General features: G+C 45.4%; 1 protein-coding gene across 25 annotated transcripts in view; it reads right to left on the reverse strand.

The window, feature by feature from the left end:
- MPDZ (multiple PDZ domain crumbs cell polarity complex component) overlaps positions 1-16,798 on the reverse strand; it is a 139,807-nt gene extending 123,009 nt beyond the window's left edge. For 11 of the 25 annotated variants that reach the window (XM_090038701.1, XM_090038685.1, XM_090038682.1 and 8 more), the window contains exons 1-2: positions 16,584-16,797; positions 225-283 (exon numbers count right to left, since the gene is read on the reverse strand). In XM_090038701.1, the coding sequence (XP_089894827.1) occupies positions 225-240 (16 nt within the window). In that variant the 5' untranslated portion in view covers positions 241-283; positions 16,584-16,797. Of the gene's footprint in view, positions 1-224; positions 284-3,379; positions 3,399-16,583 lie in introns of those variants that run through there. The other 14 variants (XM_090038693.1, XM_090038700.1, XM_090038697.1 and 11 more) reach the window with 4 other exon arrangements.
- Positions 16,799-22,932: the final 6,134 nt, after the last annotated feature.

A 22,932-nucleotide genomic window follows, 5' to 3' on the forward strand; every position in this document is an offset into this window, starting at 1 on the left:
AACAGACAATGATAGTAAATAGTCCATAAGTCAAAAATCAAGTAGATTATATGCAAAATTTGGGAGGTAATTCAGATCAAAATACAGGACAACAAAAGCATCAGGTATTTTTTAACTATAGTAGGTGTCCATGACAAAACTTAACTCAACTGTCTCGTATATAAGTATATAGATCTATCACGTAAACTTGGATCTGCCACAAACAGTGTTACATAAAAACTTACCTATTGTTTCCAGCATGCTTTTCTCTACCTAGCTTCTGTTTCAAACTGGTAAACAACAGCTAAAAAATAACAGAAAGATAATGGTGACTGACATCCACAGAATTTTAAGAATCAAGTATTTACAAATGAATAAATAAACCTGAACTCAAGAAAAAAAAGCACTGTAACCTCTCATCAATCAAGTTAAACTAGGATTTCATTCAAAGCCACTTCTCAGCCCCACCCCCAAAAAAACTATTTCTAAGCTTCCATTTTATTTGCATGCTGTGTAAGGTGTACTGTACTATTTTAACCAGAAGCTATGGATAGGGTTTTAAGTGACACTGTACAGCATTCAATGGCTTTATATTACAGTGCTTCGTTCACTGCATTGTCATTTTCTGTCACACAAATTTCATTTCGCAAAGGTATAGGTTGTAGCTGTGTTAGTCTAAGGACATAGGCAGACAAGGTTCTTTGGGTGAATCTGGTATCCTTCATTTTGAAACGTTGAGTTTAAACTCAAAGAATCATGATTTTATAACAAAAACCAAGAAAAAACATGAGTTTCATACAATAATAAGGAAACATCATTATTATTTACATGGCACCAAACTTTTGTTAAGCACATCATAATCAAGAGCTACCGAAATCAAACAGACAATGTACAAAGGAAGTAAAACAGGATACAACAAAACAAAGGGATGAACTGTGGCTCCGTGTTCCATGACCCCCATTTATTTATGCTGAATATATATTACTATCAGCACAGGGTTGGGATATCTTAATTACTCATGTGATGTGAAACTATAACATAAGTTATGTAAATCAACCAATAAAACATTATGTAACACCCCAACAGCATGTATATGGTGTGAGTGATATTAATAAAAATTTTAATGGTTTAAAAATCACTATAAGGATTATTTTTTCTATAATCCATCTGCAAATCCAAGTGCCTTAGTTATCATGAATACAAATGTGCAGGACTGGAGAAGGACCACAGGGCTACACAAAATCTGTGATATAACCTGAAATAAAATCACAGCTTTAAAGCCCAATGTCCCACCTTTAAAGCCTAGCCTATCCTGTAGTACCATGGTAGAATAATTTCTACCTCTATCTTCTATATGACTGGGAATTATTGGATTTGCAAAGAGCTATACTTTCTAACAGATTGTTAAGATGAGGAGTCTTCGGGGCTTAGAAGGGTTAGATTCCTCCAACCTGACTTTCCAGTTGCTAGATACACAAACCCCAAAATGTACTAAATCAAATACCTTATTTGAGGTCCTTATTTGGGCATGGAGAAGTTTACTTAATTGCAAGAATAAATCTTCAGCTCTGTTGTCTTTGTGACCTATTCACACCAACAAAATACCTCCTTCAAGCCTGGCCAATGCTTCTTTTAAATATCCAGTGAAGACTAAGATTCAATTCCTCAACAAAAGATGCATCGCAATTGAGAAGAAAGATGTCAAGGGATCTGGTGTGCCCCCACAACACTGCAGCTGCTATGCACAACATCAGGCCCATCCAACTTGCAGCCCATGGGCTGCATGCAGCCTGATGGGGGTTAATTTGCAGTCCCACCTGGCCGCCATTCCCATGGCTCCAGCTATATCAGAAGCCAGGGTCCCTGACCTTCCCATCCCTCCTTCAGCTTACCCTTCTTATCTCCACAACAGGGGCAAGGTGGCACAGCACAGCAAAGCCCACAGGCCTGGGGGGACCCTGCGGCCAAAGTGCCTGCTCAGCATGATGCAGCCAGAGAGCCCACAGCCAGAGTATTGGGGGTGGGACTCAAGGCTAGGGTAGCCGTGCAGTGTGGTGCAGGGCAAGGGGCTACTGTACAATGTGCTATTGTGCAGTGACGTGGCACCTATACGCCATGCAAGCTGGGGGTTCATAGCTGATGCTGGTGCAGCCCCCGGCCACGTAAGAGATTGAACAGCTGTACAGTAAGTCAATCCATGGCATAACAACACCAGTGACCAGAAGTTACTGTATCTATTATATGGCATAAATCTCCAATAACTATGGATGCAGTGATAAGAGATTTTTTTGGACCAATACCGATGGCTGATTTTTAATGAGCCGATACGAATCCCATTGCTGATGTGCAGCTTGAAAAGCAGCCGGGTCCAGCTAGTAAGTCTGGTGTCAGGGAAGGGGGATGGGAGGATGGGGCATGGGGGAGCAGATCGAGGCCCCCGTGCTGAGGGAGGGAGTGGGGCTGGGGCAGACACTGCCCAGCTGTCTGGGGCGGGGCACGCAATGGAGCCACAAGCAGCTCACCCCGGGGAATGGGCAGGAGTGGGGGCTCCCACTGCTGTGGGCACCCAGGGAGGGCTTTGGTAGTGTGTGCCTCTGGATCTGCATGCGGGGTGAGGGTGGGCTGCTGCTATGGGCTGGGGCCAGGGGCAGCATCAGGCTCTTCCCTGCAAGAGCTGGGCTGGGGGCTGTACTCAGAGTGGGCAGCGGCAGTGATGTTGGGAGGGGACCTATAACAAATTTTAGGGTGGCTGCAGCCCCCCTCTTGCCCTAGCCCCACACACAAATACAGGGGGCATGCAACCCCCATGCCCTCCCAGAGTGCGCACACTGCTGGGAACTGCCCCCCCGCCCCACTGCACCCCTGGACGAGCCACTTGCGGCTCTGTTCCATGCCCCACCCTACCCCCAGCTGGGCAGCGCCTGCCCTTGCCTCAGCTCCACCTTTCCCTCACTGCATGGGCCTTGATCTGTGCCCCCATGCCTCTTTCCCCACAACAGACTTACTAGCCAGACCCAGCTGCTCTCCCCGCTGCTGGGCTGTGCTTCTGGCCACCTGCATGCTGCACTGCAGCTGCACACATGCACAGGGCATTTATCAGCCACAGCAGCCAAAAAAGCCGATTGCCGATACTCTCAATTTTCATTATATCAGCGTCGATCCAATCTCGGTCTGATATATTGGTGCGCCTCTACCAAGAACTGTACTGAATTCAAGACCTTAGCTTCATCATATTTCCAGGTTATAAATAACAGATTTTGTCAAAGAACCCATCGTGCTTTACATTTTTAGACACCTTCTCTAAAACCGTTAAGAAACTGTACATTTACTCTCATTCAGATTTCTGTATTTCACCAATGCCCCCTTATTAAATGACTTCAAAAGTGAAGCAAGGTCTTACTGTGTTCTTTTGTTGGTGGGTTATATCAGTAACCTGGCCAGCACTGACCGAAGCAGTTAACCAGATGAGCAGGGATCCGGGTTTTCTGTTTCCCACAAAAAAACAGAGAAAACCACAGATTTCCTGTTTTAATCAGAGAAAATGCGGATTTCCCCTTTTAGCAGGAAAACCCACGAATGTCCCCCTTTTGCAAAGAGCTCTGCTGCCTAGCTGAGTTCCAGTCTCCAAGAGCTGTTCGCAGAAGGGGCGGGAAACCCCCAGCACTGCCCGAAGGGGAAGGGGGAGGGGGAAAGGGCGGGACCCAATGCTCATACTTACTGGAGGCTGCCTCATAATCACACTTCATTCCTGGAGGTCAGAGGGGCTTGAGGGTTGTAGGCAGGGCTGGGGAGGAAGCTGGCTCGGGGCTGAGGGAGCGAGGATGTGTTGGGGGAAGACATGGAGTGCCTGCCTGCTGGTGGGCACTCCTGGTGGGAATTTCCCCAACACCTTCCCCTCCCGCAGCCTGGGCGGGCAGGTGGGGAGGAAGAGAGGAACAGAGCACTCCCTGGGGTGTGGTGGCAGAAGGGCACAACCAGCCTTCCACCTCAGCTCACTCTGTGCCCGCTCCAAACTGTAGTTTTTTCCCCAGTATTCTCTTGGTAGTTCAATTTTTATTAACTAAAACTAATTCTGACTTCAAATATTATCTATGTGTATTAATGAGGTATCCAGGGTCAAAGCATTCTCTCTCTCTCTCTCTCAAGCATTTACGATAAAAAATGGTCCATATCCCAAAGAGCATAGTATCTGAGCTTAAAGTGGATTTAATTACCCAAGCTTCTACTAGAGCTGAGGTTAAAAAGAGTTTCCCACCCTTACATTGACTTCAACAGCGTCCACACTAGCATACATAATTCTGGTAGCAGGATACCTGCTGCTGCAATATTAATATGAGGAATTAGTATCTTTGCTGGGATCAATAAAAAAGCATGGGGGTCAATTATAAGATAAGTACATCTTTAAGATCACATTGTTTAGAGCTTAAATATCTATTCCCACTGATTTCAATGGGAGGAGACACAGGATAACAGATTACTTATGGAAATCCTCTACTTAGGGAATTCCACATAAATCACATTTGAAGCCTTTATTATTTTAAGATGTTGCCTCTTTTATTATTGTTATTATACTAATGACTAAGAACCCCTGTCATGGGTGAGGGCCCCACTGTACAAGATACCATACAGATAACTAACAAAGACACTCACTATCCCAGAAAGCTTAGTTCGCATGTCAGGCAGAATGAACAAAATAGACAAATGGGACTGTAGGAGGATGAAATAATGTAAAGGTACATTCGAAAAAGAACAGTCTTGGGATCATGTAGGTGGTAATATAACAAAAGTAACTACTGGAATTAAGCATTTGTCCCCTGTTATCACTGTACAAGATAAATTAATAGAAAGAGGCAAATAAACATAATTTTATTCTTTCAGTTCTCTAGTATTGCCCTGTCTGTCAGCGTGTTGCTTCTTAGAATCATGGAGAATTAGGGTTGGAAGAAACCTCCACAGGTCATATAGACCAGGGGCAGGCAATTATTTGGGCTGAAAGATTTGGGGATGATACTGATAGCTGATTTTTAAGGAGGCATATTGACTGATACGGATCCAGTTTCCAATACCAGCCTGGCAGCTTGGAGAGCTGCATGCAGCTGGTAAGTCTGGTGTGGTAGAAGGGGAGGGCGAAGGAAAGGGAAAGATCAAGGCCCTGCGGTGAGGGAGGAGTGGAGCTGGAGATGGAGCAAGTGTTACCCAGCCGGAGTGAGACAAGCACAGGACAGAGCTGCAGCTCATTCAGGGGGGCATGGGAGAACGGGCAGCTCTCACTGCTCTGTGCTGTTCACCCAGGAGCCACTGGTCTGGCACTCGCCCACTCATCCAGTGGCTCCTGCCGCTGCTCGTCCAGGAGGATAGGCCGGGAGGGGGAAGGGGTGTTCCCCTCCCCGCCCCATGCAGATCCAGGGGCATGCACCTCCCCATGCCAGGATGACTGGTGGGAGCAGCAGCAGGAGCCGCCAGACAAGTGGATAAGCACTGGACCAGCAGCTCCCAGACAAGTGGCACGCAGAGGCGGGAGCCACACCCTCCCAGTCTGTGTACACCCCAGACAAGCCACAGCTCAGTCCCATGCCTGCCCCAGTGGGGCAGCACTTGCCCTAGCCCCTGCCCCACTCCTCCCTCACCATACGGACCTTGATCTGTGCACCCACGCCTCTTTCCTCCCACCTCCCTTTCCACCACACCAGACTTATAAGCTGTTGGGCTCTGCTCCTCACTGCCTACATGCTATGCTGCAGCTGCACACACTCATGGGCATTTATTGGCCAAATTATCAGCCACATCAGGCCAATTTTTAATACGATCTATTTTCTTTATATCTAATCCAACATCAGACCAATGTATCGGTGCGCCTCTACCAAGAGCTGTACTGAATTCAACACCTTAGCTTCATCATGATATTTCCAGGTTATAAATAACAGATTTTGTCAAAGAACCCATTGTGCACCTCTAGTTGGAGGGCGACTTAATGAGTTTTCTGAGCTGCTGAGGGCCATGCATGCACACACACATTCTCTCATTCTTACATACACCGTCTCACTCTCACACTCTAGTGCACACACACAGATACACACACTCTCTCTTACTTTCTCACACACACACATACACACACACAAGCTCCCCATGGATAGACTGATGCTGGCATAACTGATGCTGGCATAAGAGCATCAGCGGGACTGGAAGCATGAGCCCTCCCAGGGCTGTAGCACCTTATGTCTGCTCCTCCCTGCCCAACCCTTACCCCCCCTCTCATCCCCAGTGTCCAGCTTGGCTGACACCAGCAGTCAGAAACAAGGCTGAGAGCTTGCTCCATGACACTGAACTTCGGGGGCGGGGGTGGGCCTCCCCTCACCCGCTGTGCAGACTCTAGCTAGGGGGACAGAGCAGGGGCTTCAGTTCCCTCCCCCCCACACACACTCCCCTGGCACAGTGCCAGGCAGATGGATGGGGCTCCAGTCTCTGCTGGCACAGTGAAGGATGCTGAACAGAAGCAGCCCAGGCCGCTCACCTACCTGGCACCAGGGATCAGACTCCATCTCCCAGGCTTCTGTGCGGTGCTGGGCAGATGGGGCTGCTTCCACCCAGCATCCCCCACTGCTCCAGCAGAGAAGGGAGCTCAAGCCACCACTCAAGGACCCGCCAATTGTTTCTATCTAGCCAAGCAGCTGTTGGCTCCAGCTCCAGCCTCTACTAATGTCATAGGCCAAAGAGAATCAGTTGTTGGGCTAAATATGGCCTGCAGGCTGTATTTTGTCCACCCTGATCTTGACAAGCCCCTGAGGCAGGATCATCCTTTTCCAAACCATCCCATACAAATCCATTGTCTAACCTCTTAGCAAATCTACACAGTCAACCCTGAAACAACAGAAGACATAACACCCTAACCTGCCACAGATAAAGTAGGGGGACCATGGTGCCCAACATCCTGCTTCTGTAAAGATTGTTAATATATGCTCAACAGATCCCAGAAAAAGGGCTGCACACCCTGCTACAGAGAAAAGCAAAACCTTCACAGCCCATACCAAGCTGACCATGAGGTAAAATTGCTTCCTGACCCCAAATATGGCTATTGGTCTGACCCTGAGTGAAGAGGCGAGACCTTCTAGCCAGGACCTCTGGCTTTAAGTCCCAGAAGGAGCACTGGCATACACCAGTCAAAATCTCCAGCCTTGGCTACAGCCAAACCCAATGCCTTCAAGGAAAGCTTAAGCTTTCCTGTAAGCAGCAAGGTGGGGGAAAGGTGAGGGAAAGAAGTCTCTCTCCACCCCATGTGGCTACAAGAAAAGCCAAGAAGCATGAAAAAATACTCTATGTCACCCCTATATCACTCTTAGTTTAGACCAGGGGTAGGCAAAGTTTTTTAGCAGAGTGCTGAAATACACCATAATGCCTACCTTGGAAGATGCCGGAGTGCCAGCATGCCAGAAAAACAAAATGAGGGCAGTTGCTACATACAGGATGCCCTGCTTCTGCCCCTTACCCCCCACTCAGAGCCCCTGCCCCCCAGCCCGGGCTCTGTGGCTATCAGCTCTACCCCGGCTCTGGTCAACTGCTGGAGCCTGGGCTGCTCCCAGCAGGGCTTACAGTGTCCCAGCCCCCCTGCTGGGAGCGGCCCGGGCTCCCGGCTGGCAGCAGCTACCCAGAGCTGGGGCCGGCTGCAGCCAGGAGGCTGTAAACAGCTGTGTCGGGCTCCGGAGCCCAGGCATCAGCTGTGTACCGGTGCCTACACACGCACCTTGGAACGGGCAGTGGGGTAGGGGCGTGAGGCAGCGCAACCCTGGTCTCTCCCCTGCTCCAGGCACAGAGCTGGTGACTGGGCTCCTGAGTGTGGTGCAGCTGTTTGTAGCCAGCCTGGGCTCTAGGCAGCTGCAGCAAGCAGTGGGCAGGCTGCAAACAGCTGCACCAGGCTCCCCAGCTCCAGCATCAGCTCCACGCTGGCGGCAACTGCACGCGCACCTCGAGGTGGGCTACACTCCCTGCTCTCTGCCCCGAGGTGCAGTCGCTGCCAGCATGGAGCTGATGCTGGAGCAGTGGAGACTAGCACAGCTGTTTTCAGCCTGCCCACTGCTTGCTGCAGATGCCCAGAGCCCAGGCTGGTTACAAACAGCTGCACTGGAGCTCTGGAGCCCAATCACCAGCTCTGTGCCTGGAGCTGGGATTGCGCTGCCTCAGGCCCCTCCCCCACTGCCCACTCCAAGGCATGTGTGCACGCACTGGTACGTAGATGATGCCTGGGCTATGGAGCCTGGCACAGCTGTCTGCAGCCTCCTGGCTGCAGCCGGCCCCGGCTCTGGGTAGCTGCTGCCAGCCAGGAGCCCAAGCTGCTCCCAGCAGGCAGCTGGGATGCTACAAACCCTGCTGCGAGCAGCCGGGGCTCCATCGTTGGCAGCAGCTACCCAGAGCCAGTGCTGGCCATGGCGTGCCGAGCAAAACGGCGTTGCGTGCTGTGCTCGGCAGGCATGCCAGGGGTTGCCGACCCCTGGTATAGACTGTAACCACTCTGGAGCAGATACCATTTTTTGTTCTATGTTTTACATGGCAGTTGGCAGGAATCTCAATCCATGACTACTGCTCCAAAGGAACTACAGTAGCAGAAACGCTACATAACAATATAGCGGTAACTGTTAACACTTGAATTAGACATTTAAAATTATTTTAGTTGTAATTATTGTTAGCCAAAGAAGTTAAAAATGTCATGACTAAACTGAAGCTGAAATTTACCCTGGGGTTTCCAATAGGATACTTGCGCTAGGAAAAATGAGAAGACAAAAACAGCAGCACCTGCTTTAGTATTCTGATTTAAGGCCAACAACAGTAAATAATAAAACAACAATGAAACAGGAACGATGTTAGCCAGGTAAGTACAAAGTAAGGACAGATTCAGTGCCTCCCAATCAACTGCAGAGCACTGATAAGTTTAAGGTTGATTCCCTTGGAATAGTCTCTAGGACGCCTGGCACATGATATACTTCTGCTGTGATAAATGTGTTAATTGCACCAGAAACAGCAGCATGCCACATACTGATCAAATTTATGGTGCCATCAAATGGCAAACCCACCACAAAAATATTACTCAAAAATGTGTAACATCTTTGTGGCTAGTTTCCATGCCACCATGAACTGAACATGTAGCATGTCCCATCATCCCAATGCCAATGGTTGGCTGGTTGTCAGCATCGGGACCTGAGCAGCCCCAAGTCTGGAACCTGCCCAGGATCTGCCCTGGTCCTGATGCTGACAATCAGCTGATTGTCTGTATCAGCATATCTTCCAGGACCTAACACCTTAAAGAGTCTTTCCGTGCAATCCCCTATCTGAAAGACTCTTTAACGTGTCAGGTCCCAGTGTGCCTTAGGACACACACAGCCCTCTTCTGCCTAATTCCTGATGATCAGAAGGGGAACAGTCCTGAGTTCAAACCAGACTGCCCCATGTCAGATATGTGAATGTGCTGAATCTGCACGTGTAAAACTTACGTTACTTTCTGTTGAATCTGCTAATGCCAGTGAATACATAGTTTACTTTATGTTTGCAATATATTCTGTGCCTGCCAGTCTGACAGCACTCTTTCCCACACTTGTGACTGGAGTTAATTAATTGTGAATACCTTGGACAAACATAACACTCAAAGCTGAATTCCAGTGCTCAGCTGAGTGTTGGCTCTGGCAGCAGGCAGCCCTAGCATCCAAAAGAAAGCCACCCTTTGAAATCTTCCTTATCCCCAGCTGGGAATGGGGGAGCATCTCCCATCCCCTCCTGCATGCACTGGGCAAAAGAGGTGTCTGATAAATGCAGTGGGGGATGGGGCAAGGAAACTTAAAAAAGCAGGTGGGCATTCAGCCAAGACTTCTAGCTGCAGGCCTGCTTTTTTAAAGGGTTGTGACACTGAGCCTAGCATCAGGGAAAAGCTCCTCAATGTTGGACTCAGGGAACCCAGACCTTTACAAACTAGGCATGCAGTTGGGAGCCCTAACTGCACTGCCTTCTTTATATTCCTTGGGCACTCTACTCCACAGATGCTGCTTCCACTTTTTCCAGAGCTCCAGCTGCAGGTGCCCCCACCCATACTGGCATCTGGCAGTTGCATAATTCGGGTTTGTGGAATTTTATGACCCAGAATTGTATGACCTGCCCTGCACGTGTAGCACGGTAGGTCATGTGATTTGGGGAACGTGAAATAAAATTCCAGACTCCTATCACACAACTGCCTTAACATCTGCCAGCAACCTAAAAATAGGTAGCGGCAATGAGGCTCTTGTTTTCCTATGGGTTGATGTACCTCTTTTTGGAGCAGGGAAAATAATTTGCACTCTGCTGTTTTCAGCCTTATGGCATGCTCCTGTAAGGTGCTTAGGCAGAAGTCCTCACCTGGTTGCAGGCCTGAGTCCTTATTGACTGATATTGTGCTCCTAATTTCAATGGGGCTAGAGCAGAAGCAGGGCCCAAAAGAATCCATTGACATTATCCATTAGACGTCAGCAGTCAAACTATTTGACTGAACTACACAGGGGTTCACCAGAAGGAAAAACTGACCCAACTTTAATTAGAATTCTGTTATGCTTGACTACTTAATTTCCAAAAGAAAGCTTCATTCTGCTTCATTGATTGGTACTCCATCTAGTATTTCACAAATCCATTTTAGATAAATACCCTGGAAACTAATGCTCATACCACTGGATTATCAAACACGCAATGCCAAAGATAGAAAGCACAGTAATAGGCTTTGCCTACAGCCATTATAATACTGGAAGTGTTTTCAAAATACAAAAGAAATGTCTACATTAAGACTAATATTCAGGCCCAAATGTTGGCTAGGAGGCTTAGGGATTAAGAAGAAATCTGCTTCAATTAAAAGAACAGAAGTATTCATGACACACATTTTATATACACTATAGCCAGCACTGTCAAACTTTCAGCCTACATTTAAGCATCTTGGCTTGAGTAGGCCTGCTTAGGATGCTTTTTTTCCCCCTTCCTATTTTGGTCCTCATCCCCCATGTCTCCTTTCCCTTATTCCCTGGCTGCTACGAGGCAGACATTTTACGCTGTCAATGCCATTGGGCAATTGCACAAAGATCAGACTAGAACCCACAAGAGGCATGCTAATTACTTTTACACTTTTTGTCAATTTGCCTGCTAGTATAGACAATGTGGGCGGGCAGTTACTCCAGCTTCCACATGAGAAAGGCAAATTGAACTGCAGGCTTGTGTATACTATGTAAAATGGTCTTCTGCCATGAGTACGTGCAATTTTGTTTCTCAAGTGTATAGACAGCTTAGATTTGGCACAGGGTAGAGAAAAATTCCACTTCCCCCAGTATTCCACACATACTTACTATCACCTCCACGGATAGGACTATACTACTGGACACAGTAATTTCTAGGAATATCTGCAAAAGTTCAGTAAAACTGATATGCATTACACAGTCTGTATCATTTTCATTGTGATTAGTAATGGCAATAGAAAAATAAATGGTAATAGATACTACTAATATTTCAGTTATTCTAATCTTGTAATTTAATTAAAATAATGCTAAATATTTTTGAGGCTGCTACAAAAATTCAAGTTTAACATTTAATGAATGTTTTAACATTTGCTAACAAATCCAATTGTTCTTCTTAGTGAAACTTAACATCATCCAATATTGTGCTATCTATTCACCTGTACTCCTAGTTGCAGATAAATAATTTCAAGTAAAACTCTTAATCACACTAACTTTATTTATAGTATATCTAATATTTTTCCTACTAATTAATAAATGTATCTGATTCAGGAATTCAGAACTATATTAAAATACACAAAATACCATAAGAGTATATATATTAGAAAAACTGAATTTTTCACAAGGAAATTATTTTATAAATTGGTAACCTGTTTTTAAAATATAGTATCCACATGACATTTTAAAACTGCATTAGTGGATGGAATCACTGTATGTATCTGCATTGCTTCAAGCAAGTTTATAACCAATTGTCCTGAAACAAAGTAAATTTTTCAGCATATATATAATGAACATAAATACTTCAAATCCCAGCAGACTTACATTTTAAGTAAACATGTATTAATTCGGTAATTTCCCACACTGAAAATAAATATAATTTGTGTGGCCTTTGTCAAAATACCTACATAGGATAAAAATGAGAGAAGCCTTTTGGGCCATCAGCTCCAGTCCCCCATGTTCACAGGCAATCACGTACCCAGAATTAAAAATATTTTGAATTACCTACATGTTTTATATCGGGTTGTCCAACCTGAGGCACAGATGCCACAGGCAACTTCTGTGTGACAGACAGCAGATCAGGGAAGAGGCAGGCAGCACTGTGGCAGATAGGCCAGGAAGCAGACAGCAGAGCAGCAGATGAGGCAAGGTTCACAGGGCAAGGAACAGAAAGGTCAGGCAGAGGAAGGGGATCAGAGTGGTCGCTGGGGAAAGTGTGGGCCTAATTTGTGGCACATCTGCCAGTAAAGATCGGCCCCTGCTGTTTTACAGTATACTAGTTAGTTCATAGTACAGTAAAAAATAACAAAACTTTCACTCAAAGATTCAGTATTTTCCTTAGTTTGAAAGACAAAAATATAAAGCAATTTTTTTCATTATGCTGTATTCTTTATCAATGAACATACAAACTATCTGATGTAAACCAAGACATTTTCATGATGTCATATGAGAATAAGTAGCAAACTGTCTTCTACATTTTAATGTAAAAACAGCGAAAGAATTCTTTCAGCTTGACACCTTAATTCTGTTTGAGCAAACAGCCAATACTGGTCCAAAGCATTTCCAGGGCAATTAAAGCACATAAGTATTTACACTCTTGTATACACACTTATAGACAAATAACAAGAATAAAACTGCACATGATGAGTGCACCCAAACGAGCGCAGCCATGCACGTCTGCAGCACTACACACAGAACAGTCAGGTGTTTTCTGCGCTGCAGGGGTGTGCTGCCCATGTGTGCACTGCTCCGCTTTTTTCCATGGTTTTTTTTAACTCCTGGATATTCAGGGGTCAAAAAAGCCTGTGGGGAAAAAAAGCCGAGCAGCGCATGCACAGGCAGCGTGTGCCACTGAAAAGTGGAGCTGGGCCACCCAGAGCCATGCTGTGGCTGCCAGCCAAGCTCTAACCCGAAGGATAGCCATTGCTGCAGCCCTGGGGGGCCCCTAGGACCCAAGGTAAGGCTGCTGGCCCCAGGCTCTCCTACCACCCCCAAGGTAACCTGCCATGCACCAAAGCGCGCATGGCACAGGCAGGGACAAGTAGCTGCAACGCAAGGTGCACCTGTACTACTTGTCCCTGGGGAACCAAATGTCCACGCTTATCTGGACGCAGCCTACAATATTATGTTGGTAGGAATCCCAATGAGTAAAAAAAGTATTACCATTAATACTATACGATTATTGTGTTAAATAAATATGGTAGCTTGGGTGATGGGGGTAGATCAACAGGATGCTAATAAAAGTCCGTTAGGCACCTGATTTATGGAATCCTTGTGGATTTCACAATAATTACAATTTACTAAATAACTACAGTATTTTGCATGTTGTTATATGTAGCAGGCACTGGATAACTTAATATGCCTTCATAATTATATTTAATCAACTGATTAAAGCATGGCCCATGTCAAACACACAATGCATTCAATCTGACCTGTAAATGGATGGGTCACTGCAAATTTTAAGTCTGTCTTCTCTAGATTTCAAAGGTACATGGTGCCAAAAGGAAAATAAAGGTTACCCATTAGCATTAAAGCAATACTATTCTTGTTTCCCAGTCCTGATACTGATCTAATTGTTCTAGTGCAGATTTTCTTCCAGGAGGAAAAGAACATTTCTAGGTCCTGGTGAAATACTTGCTGATAGTAGGCTGGAATTCATAAGAGGACGTTCATAAAGGTCAGTGACATAAATAGCTCCATAAAAATGTTTCTCCATTAGCGAGATAAGGAAAATACTTCAGAGAAACACCAAAACAGTGAATCAGGTAGGAAAGAAAAAAAAAAAAGCCATGAAGGCCACAGTAGGCAGCAGGAAAACATCCATGCCCATTGGCTCTAAGTAAAATTGAAATGCTGAAGAAAAGAAATTGCTCCCCACACAGCCTTCTAGGCCATTTATAATTTATCTGGTATGGGCTAAATAAATTAGCATGTTCATTTTAAAATAATGATCTCAGACTGCTATTCTCTAGCACTCTTCCATCTGATATGACAGCTCTCTCAATTATTTAATATCATCTTGTCCTAAATACCCAGTTGTCTTTATTTTGTCAATATAAACATACAAGATTTTCCTCCCTTGAGTGACTGGCTAATAGTTTTCTGTATAAATTCCTGAAATTTCCTAATCTGCCAATTAGGAGTATTTTGGACAAATCCTGTGTGTGAAATTGAGCCATGCAATAACAAATACATTAATGATAGGTAATGAAAGTTCCTTATAATTGTTTTTAGCTATATTAAATTTTCAATTCTGGGTTTATTTTCCTCTGTTATATCCATACCCAGCCATATTTTTTCTAATCCAAACCAAACAAGGTTTTAAAGAAACAATTCACATTTCGTATTTTTCACTTTGTTTTGATATTCTTTACTCTCAATGTGTCATCCATATGAAAGCAAGTGATATAATGACATTACTGCGGGCCTAGCTCTGTTCAGACATTGAACCACTGATTGCAAAGGGAGCACGACTGGATTCTTCTGATTCCTGACTCTAAACATAGCTATGCTTAAGCAAAACTGCTATGTAGGAATTTGCTTTCTTCGCTCTCTCCATTTTGTTGGGATTTCTTGTAAAATAACATTTTCCTTTCAAAAGACTATAGTAATCTAGTTACCTGCTGGTGGTGATGGATACAAATACAAAAGATGGATGAGATACTGTTTTAAAACTAAAGGGAGAAAAAAGTCAAAACACTGACCAACAAAATAATACATCCAATATGGTTACATGTAAATAATAGAGACCAAACTATTACCTTTGTTTTTGAAGTTCCTATAATGTACTTCTATATATGGTCATTTCCATTTAAGAATGTCTTGCATGTGAAACCTAGTCTAACTTCATCCCAACTAGGTCCAGTAAAAGATATCACCCTAAGAAATACCTGCCACTCACATAATTCCTTGGACCATCATGGCTACATCATTCTAACCCTACCACGTGTTTATAAAGTGCGTAGAAATAGACCTGAAGTGAGATCAAAAAATAAAATATCCCAGGTCATATTCTCTACTTCAGACACCTGCACCCAACTCCTCCTGGGCCAACCTTCCTCTACAAAGGCATAATTTTGGCCCTGCCCATACTTCTCTGTATTCTCTGGTATCTACTATGAAGCTATGTCTAAAGACTGTGTGTTGATTAAAAGGAGTTCATGCTTGCTGAGATAAGATTTGCAGAAAAACCTGGGGAAACTGCAGATGCAATGTCACTGGGATCTTCCAGTCCCCTTAGGAAAAAAAAGCAGCTTCACGTGAAACAGACAAGGATGCAGCCAGGAGTAGCCACATCACTGAGCCCTGAAGTTTTCTGGACCCCCTTATATACACACTTTATACACGCCTGTGGCAAAAATGCTACGGGTTTGAGGCTGTTATTTGAAAGCCAAGGATGGTAACTGGGGAAGGAGGTGCGTATGTTCAGAAAGCAGAGAGAGAGAATGATGGCAATTTTCAGAAGGCAAAGACCTGTGTGTCCCCCTTCTTCTTGTCTTCAGCCATGGTTGGGGTGGGTGTGTGTTCTGCCTTCAGCCATGATGGGGGGGGGCGGGGTGAACTGAGTATTTTCACAAGAGAAAGTGTATCCCTACATCACGGTGGGGGGAAGGGGGGGTGTGCACTCTCCCTTCAGCCATGGGGGGGGGGGAGGAGAGAGAGAGAGAGGTATTTTCAGAAGGCAAAGAGTGTGTGCCCCTCCGTCCTCCCGTCAACCATGATGTGGGGGCGGTGCGCTGTGTCCTCCCTTCAGCCATGCTGGGGGGGGAGGGGTTCCCTCTCTTCATGCCCATTTCGAACCGCGGCCCGGCCCGGCCCGGCCCGGCCCGCGGGGAGCCGGCCCCCCCCCGCCCCCGGGCTCAGCCGCCGGAGCCGGAGGAGGAAGAGGAGGATGCGGCTGCGCCTCCTCAGCCGCATCCTTCGCTCCTGCCCGGCCCGGCGCCCCAGTCTCCGCGCGTACAACACGTCCCCTGGCCCCTGGCCCCTGCCCCGCCCGGGGCACGTGAACGCCCGCCCGCCCGCCGGCCCGGCCCGGCCCGGCCCCGCTTGCAAAAATGCGCGTCTGGAGAGTGAGGCCGGGCCCAGTCGACGGGGAGGCGCCAAAAGCTGCCGGCAAGGGACTAGGTCGTGGGGGCGATGCCCGCAGCAGCGCGGGTGTTTCCCGGCTGCGCCCCACCCCCCAGTAAACAAGGCTACGCAGCCCCTTCCCCGCGGCCCGGGGATGCACTCAACTCTCCACGCAACAGGCTGCCCCCCCGCTCCGGCGGCAATGCAAACAACGGGGGGGGCTACTGTTGCATTGCATTGCATTATCCACCTTGTAGAAGCCCCCGCGCTGCAACGAGCTCCCCCCCCCCCCGCAGCCCCGCACATCCCGCTTACCCCGCTCGCCGCTGCACCGGCCTCAGGGAGGGTCGGAGCTTGCAGGGGTGGGGGGGGGTGGCTTGTAGCCCTCGCTTCCTGGCTTGGCTGCCCACCCCCCTTCCCTTCTCCTCTCTGAGGTAACGGAACTGCAGGATAAGCGTCCGCACATACGCAGGGAGGCTACCATGAAACTTAATCCTACCCAGCCATGGAGCGGCTAGACGCCCAGCCCCCGCGTCTTCCTCCCCTTCCCTCCCGAGTCGAGCCCAGGGAGCAGGGAGCTGGCTGGAAGAGGAGGAACCATGACAACAGCAGGCAGCAACAGGAGGGGCCCGCATGCTGCCCTGGGAAGAAGCTTGCAGAGCCCTGAGCTGGCCCTGTGCAAGCCTTGGGGCACAAACACCCTTCTTCAGACATGGGGAACGGTGCTTGTGCCCGAAAACTTGCAAAGAACAATTGTTTTCCAGCGATTTATTATAGTTGGTCTAATAAAAGAGATCGCATGTACCTACAGAGCCTGGTCTGCCTGTATCCTTAAACCAACGCGGCTAAAAACCAACACCCCAGCTCGGAAGGGGCCTGGGTGCTGTGCCACTCTCTGTCTCTCTCTCCAGGGGGAATCAGGCAGGAGATGTGAGGTGCCTGGTCTTTTCCAGCTCTATCTTCTTTGAATCTGCCTGCCAAAGACTGCTTCCTCCTCCTGTTTTTCTATACCACCCTCCCCCCTCTTGGAAAATACTGAAAATAAAGGCTGGGAAGCACTGCAGTGACACACAAAATTGTCTCCAGCTGCACACAATGTAGAGACAAAAAACCCAGTGGAGAGGTGTGTAATCACTATGGCCAGGTAGTGGTGTGCTACTTTCTCAGAGATCTGTCTGAAAGAACCTGCCATCTAATGAAGGCTTTATAATTTTCCTTTTTTTAAGCAGCATTTTAGATTTTAGGTACAACAGATTACTTTCCCCTCTGTCCTGCCTGTGCCAACTGCAATCTAATGAAGTATTAATATTTTTCCTTTTTTAAAAAACACATTTCTTTAGATTTCAGGTACAACAGATGACCTCCCTTTTGCCAACTGCAATCGAGTGAAGTATTTTTTCCCTGTTTTTAAGGCAGTTATTTAGATTTCAGGTACAACACATGACATCCCTGCTCCTTCACCAATTAGTGTGGTTTTCCAATTAGTCTGGTCTTGCAGCCACCATTTAACAAGCAGAGGGGTTTAGTGCATACACACTCTCTCACTCTCTCTCTCTCTCACAGCACACCTGGGGCCATTATAGCTGTCTAAATAAAGCATGTGCCATCAAGTCTATAAAATCTAATTTTGTATTTCTAACATGTATCTGTAAACAAATACGGGGGAAAAATCAGTCCCATACAACTTTTATTGGATGTTGTCCCTTTAAATATTTCAAGTGATAGGGTCCACTGTTTCCCTTGAAAACTTGTTTCCCACCTGATACATTAGGCCAATAATATGTCTATTTGGGTTTCTTTTACAAAATTAAGCCAAACTACATCAACTGAAGAAAGAATGTAAGAAGGCCTCCCCCCCTCCCCCAATTAATTGTAAACCCAGTGGTCTTTTTATTTTTTCTGTTTTCCCTTCTAATAGTAGCTGAACATGAAATATATGTAATTCCTCAGAAGTAAAATAGAACAGTTAGCAAAGTAATCTGTTAGGGAGGTGGGAAGAAGAAATATTTCTTTTTAAAGTATAATGGAAACATCTATCTTGCTGTTTGGTATGAGAAGTGGGTATTTTATCTAAGGCTTGAAGTCAGAAGATAAAGAAGGGCAAACCTTTGGAAATTTTAAACTAAAAAAGGGTTATTTTTTAAAAGTTGTGCATGAGGCTAAACATAAGGTGCCTTTTCCTTAATTTGTTTTAAAGCTTTTGTTACAATTTTAAATAATTTAAAAAACTAAACAACTTATAAAGAATAATTCTCTATGCCTTTTACAAATACATAAATGTCCAAATAATAAAAAAAAAATTATAGTGATGACAACAACATTTATTTTCAATGTAAGAAGATCCCACTGTTTTGTTGTTTGCCTTTTCCTTGTATATGCTAAAGGCTTTGATTTCTATTTAGTGAACACTTTTCATCTAGCAAATGCCACTGGAGTTAGTATCTTATCTCAGTTTCTCACCAGGAAATTGCCCCTTGTTCCATGTTTACTCAAGGCAGCCCAGTTGTAATAGCATCCTCAGTACCAGAAAGAAGGCTCGTCTTCACTACTAAGTACATCATCCCCCTGTCTGCTAGAGCCTGGAGTGTTTTTGTTTTGATTTGTTTGATTTATCAAAATTTAACTGAATTATAAACACTACCATAAACATACGGAAAGGTACATAATATACATACATATATAGCTAGCGGGTTTCCCTTTCAGAGCTTGGGTTGAGTCCCAGGCTTGAGATCCTGCTGTTTTGATTGGTGGAACCTGTCCACCAGTCAGGAGGAAGCAAGAGAAATAAAGTCACTCCCCTTTCCTGAGGGGAGGGGGAGAAGAGCTGTCCCAGACCTGACTGAAAACTGCAAACTGTCAGGTCTGGAAGACTTCAGGGGCAGAGCCCTGAAGCCTATAAAAGGAGCTGCCTATGAGGGAGATGTGTGAGGAACAGAGAAGAGAGGGGTTTAGGAGAGCTGCTCAGCAGGGCAAAGCAGTAGCCCAGAAGTGCTCCTGAAGACTTCTGTCAGTAGGGAGTGGTGGACAGCTCCAGCAATTAGGCTCTCGGTATACAGCACGGCATCCAGACCCTGGGAGCTGCGTGAAGTGCCTCAGGTCTGCATCCTCTGGTGTGCAGCCAGAGACATGGTGCACAAGCCAGTGCACAGAGCAGGTTCTTTGGAGCCCTTTGCGTGGCTCAGATCCACAACCCCCAGCATGAGGCTGGGAGCTTGGTGTAGGAGGCTCGGTACAGAGGGTGAAAGACACTGGGAGCCGCTCAAAGTGGCTCGGGACAACAACACAGTGCATAAGATGCTGTTCAGAGGGTCCAGGAGTAGACCAAGCCCTGGTGCTGCCCAAGGCTGTCTAGGCCTCCAACCCCTAGCACAAGGTGAAGCACCCACTACATGCAGCGGTGTATGTGGCCCTTAGCCAAGCTGGCAGCAGCAGAGTCAGGCAGCAGGAAAGCCCAGCGGGGAACAGAGCTCAACGTGGAGAATGGGAGGCAATCCTCCAGGACTGTGGAGTAGTAAGTTACCCTGGAGAGAGGGTCCCCACAGGGGAGGGATCCCCAGCATTGTGAAGAACCACATGGGCCACTCTTGAGTGATAGTGGGGAAGCTTAAGAGTCTTTGGGGGTCTCCTTTTCTTTCCCCCTCCCCCCATCTCCTTACCTGTGGTGGTACCTTGGGAGTGGGGCCCCTGCCCTGGTACTCTACGGATTGCTGGTTATATTTGTAGGCTGTGCCTTATAGTTTATATGAATAAGTTGAAGCAATAGTTTGTATGTTAATAGAGTTATAAGGTTGCCTGATCAACATTCTTTGTTCTAGGTTGTTCTATTGTTCATCTGTATTTTTAAATGATCGTGTGTGTGTGTGTATATGTCCTTACCCTTTAGTGATTTTGTTGTAATAATAAATTTATATATAGTTAAGTAATTGATTAACTGGGCCTGACTCTATAGGAAATGGAAGTGGCCACTGGGCTGTTGTGTCCATCCGCGTCACACTGCCCTGCCAATAATTCCCTCAATTGGAGAGGGCGGTATAAACCCATGTAAACCCAGGCTACACATATTCATTTCAAACAGAGTAAAAAATGTGTTTTAGATAAATAGAATGGTACTGCATCCCAAATAATAGAGAGCGAATTCATGCAGCCATGGTACTGAACTCGGGAACCAATAAAATCTGAAAGTTTCTCTGCATTGTATCTCTTATATGAAATAAAATAAAAAACAGTTTTCTATCCAGAGCCTTATTTAACTGCCTGGTAGAGACTCTCTTTTTTACCTTACATAAATGTTTTGACAAGCTAGATATTCTAAAAACTTCTTAAAAGAATTCCAGATGATTAGTTTAAGCAGGTCCTTTACTACTTGAATTGACATCCACTAAGCTTGCTCATGTTCCTTTTTATGTATTCTTTAGCCCTATGCTTTAAAAGCGGTCAAGATGTTCTGCCTAATACTGCCTAAATGTTGTAGTCCATTATATTCTGATTTCTCTTCTAAACCTTTTTATTAACTAACATGTTCTTATTTGTCACAGTTTTGACTATACTGTTATCATTATTATTATCACTATTGGGTTCCAGTATATTTCTTCACAGTTTTAAGGTGTCACAGTTTGCATATGCTTCTTTTATTTGTGCCAGATTTAAACTTAAAAAGCAGAGTACAGCTGACTTGCCCGTATAATTCCTACCTCTAATATTACTAAATAAATATAAAAATTGCAGAAAAACAGAATAAATACAGGACCAAAGGTATAAGTGTTACTAACTGCTCTGCCCTGCCCATACTCCATGACATTCCACTGAAGTTAAATGTGAGAAACCAACAGGTTTACATGTAGCACATGGCAGGTCAGAATGACTCTCAGAAGGTACCATCTCTTGGGTTTGTAATAATATTTACTGTAGGACAACCTCTTTCAAGTGTAGTGTATATTTGTAGTGCACTATATGCCTCACTTTACACTGGTCCAACATATATTAGGAATCTGTATCAATGTAACATTTCTGTTCCACTAGCACAGACTGTCTTAATAGGGACAAAGGCTTAGTAAAGGAAAATACCCACAAAGATAGAGTATATAGATTGTCCTGTGGATATACTTGCTAATGGGTTTAGAAGGCCAAGTGGCAAGACAGTTGGTAAGCAATAGGATGCCTGATTAATTAGTCAGTTTATTCTGGTTTTCTTTTTAGATGAAGTGCTACCACAGAGGGCAAAAGAATTAACAAGTTACTCACACTCCGCAATGAAAAAAACATGTTCTTTCTCTCCTCCCTCTGCAGAAAGAGAATGGTATGCTGTTAAAGCTTCAGTAGAATTTGCTGGTTATTATATGATGATACAAAGTAATTAGTTGTATCAGATCTTTTTGTCTTGCAATTGTATTGGAAGAAGTATTATTTCCATCCTTGACTAGGGGGAGGAGAAGGTAGGGAGGAAATCCGTACGAGTATTAAAATCAAAATATGTGTAAAACTGAACAGAAACAAAATACCTAACTGTATGGGTACATTATACATCTATTTAACCATACATGGAAGCTATGAACAGCTTAATGTATAATGTGAAATCCTGAATTCAAAGAGCACTATAAAAAAACCTATAATGCTTTATATTATAGACTTTTATATAAGAGCAGGCAGTTAAAGGAAGAAGTAGAGTAGTACATGTTGAATAAATTAAATTAGTGCCCATTAATATTCCATTCCATTCCCTGAAACATGAACCATTTTCTGTCATGCATATCAGTATTACATGAGATGTATACCTTCTTCATTCAGCTTTTCTAGTAAAGTTTTACTATTAAGACCAGATAGCACTAGTACTAATGTACGGTACCTGGGTTTATTACAAAGTAAATATAAACAGGAAATTCATATTTTTTAAAATAACTAAAGTGCACCAAGTATAAAAATTAGCATCCATACAATTTATTGGAGTACTATTTGAAAGTTTTATTAAAAAAATAATCCTATCATACTGTAAACAAATCAGTAATGAAATAAAGCTATTTCACTGTATAAGCCTGGTTCCGGTGACATGAGAACTCGCATCCAGTCCTCTTCCCACCTGAATTGCATGTAAGATGCAGACAGAAGTGCAGCTCCCTGGTCTAACTCATAGTGCTTCACAGAGACTAGTTAAACTGACCCTCTCAACTCAGATGTTAGCTATAGGGTTTGGAGGGTCAGGGATCCAGCTCCAATTTGGAGACAATAGAGCAAGAAATGCTATGTGCCTACAGCCTCTTCTCCTAGCTTCCCACCCCCTCACCTCCCAGCTCTGGTGCTGTCTCAGGATGGGAGGGGGAGAAGGCTGGGGAGGGAGGTCTGTTCTGGTGGAGGAATAAAGCACCCCACCCTGGGGGGGTCCAGTTCACCAGCTTCCCTCCACACACACCCCTACCCCCCACCGCCCCGTGCAGTTGGGCAAACCCCAGAACAGACCTCCTTCCCCTGCCTTCTCCCCCTCCCATCCTGAGACAGCACTGGGGGTGGGGCTAGGCTGCAGCAGTTCAGCTGCCAGAGCAGACAGAAATTACTGAAGGCATGCTTCTTCGGAGCATCTTCATTTAAACCCTTATATAATGAGGGTTAATTTGTTGCATGATCAGAGCATTCTATATCTGCACTCTTTTTTAAGGGGTTTTCAAGGGGCCGG

Source organism: Crocodylus siamensis, chromosome 3 (genome assembly GCF_052110815.1).
Source record: "Crocodylus siamensis isolate JL-2025a chromosome 3, ASM5211081v1, whole genome shotgun sequence".
NCBI lineage: Eukaryota > Metazoa > Chordata > Crocodylia > Crocodylidae > Crocodylus > Crocodylus siamensis.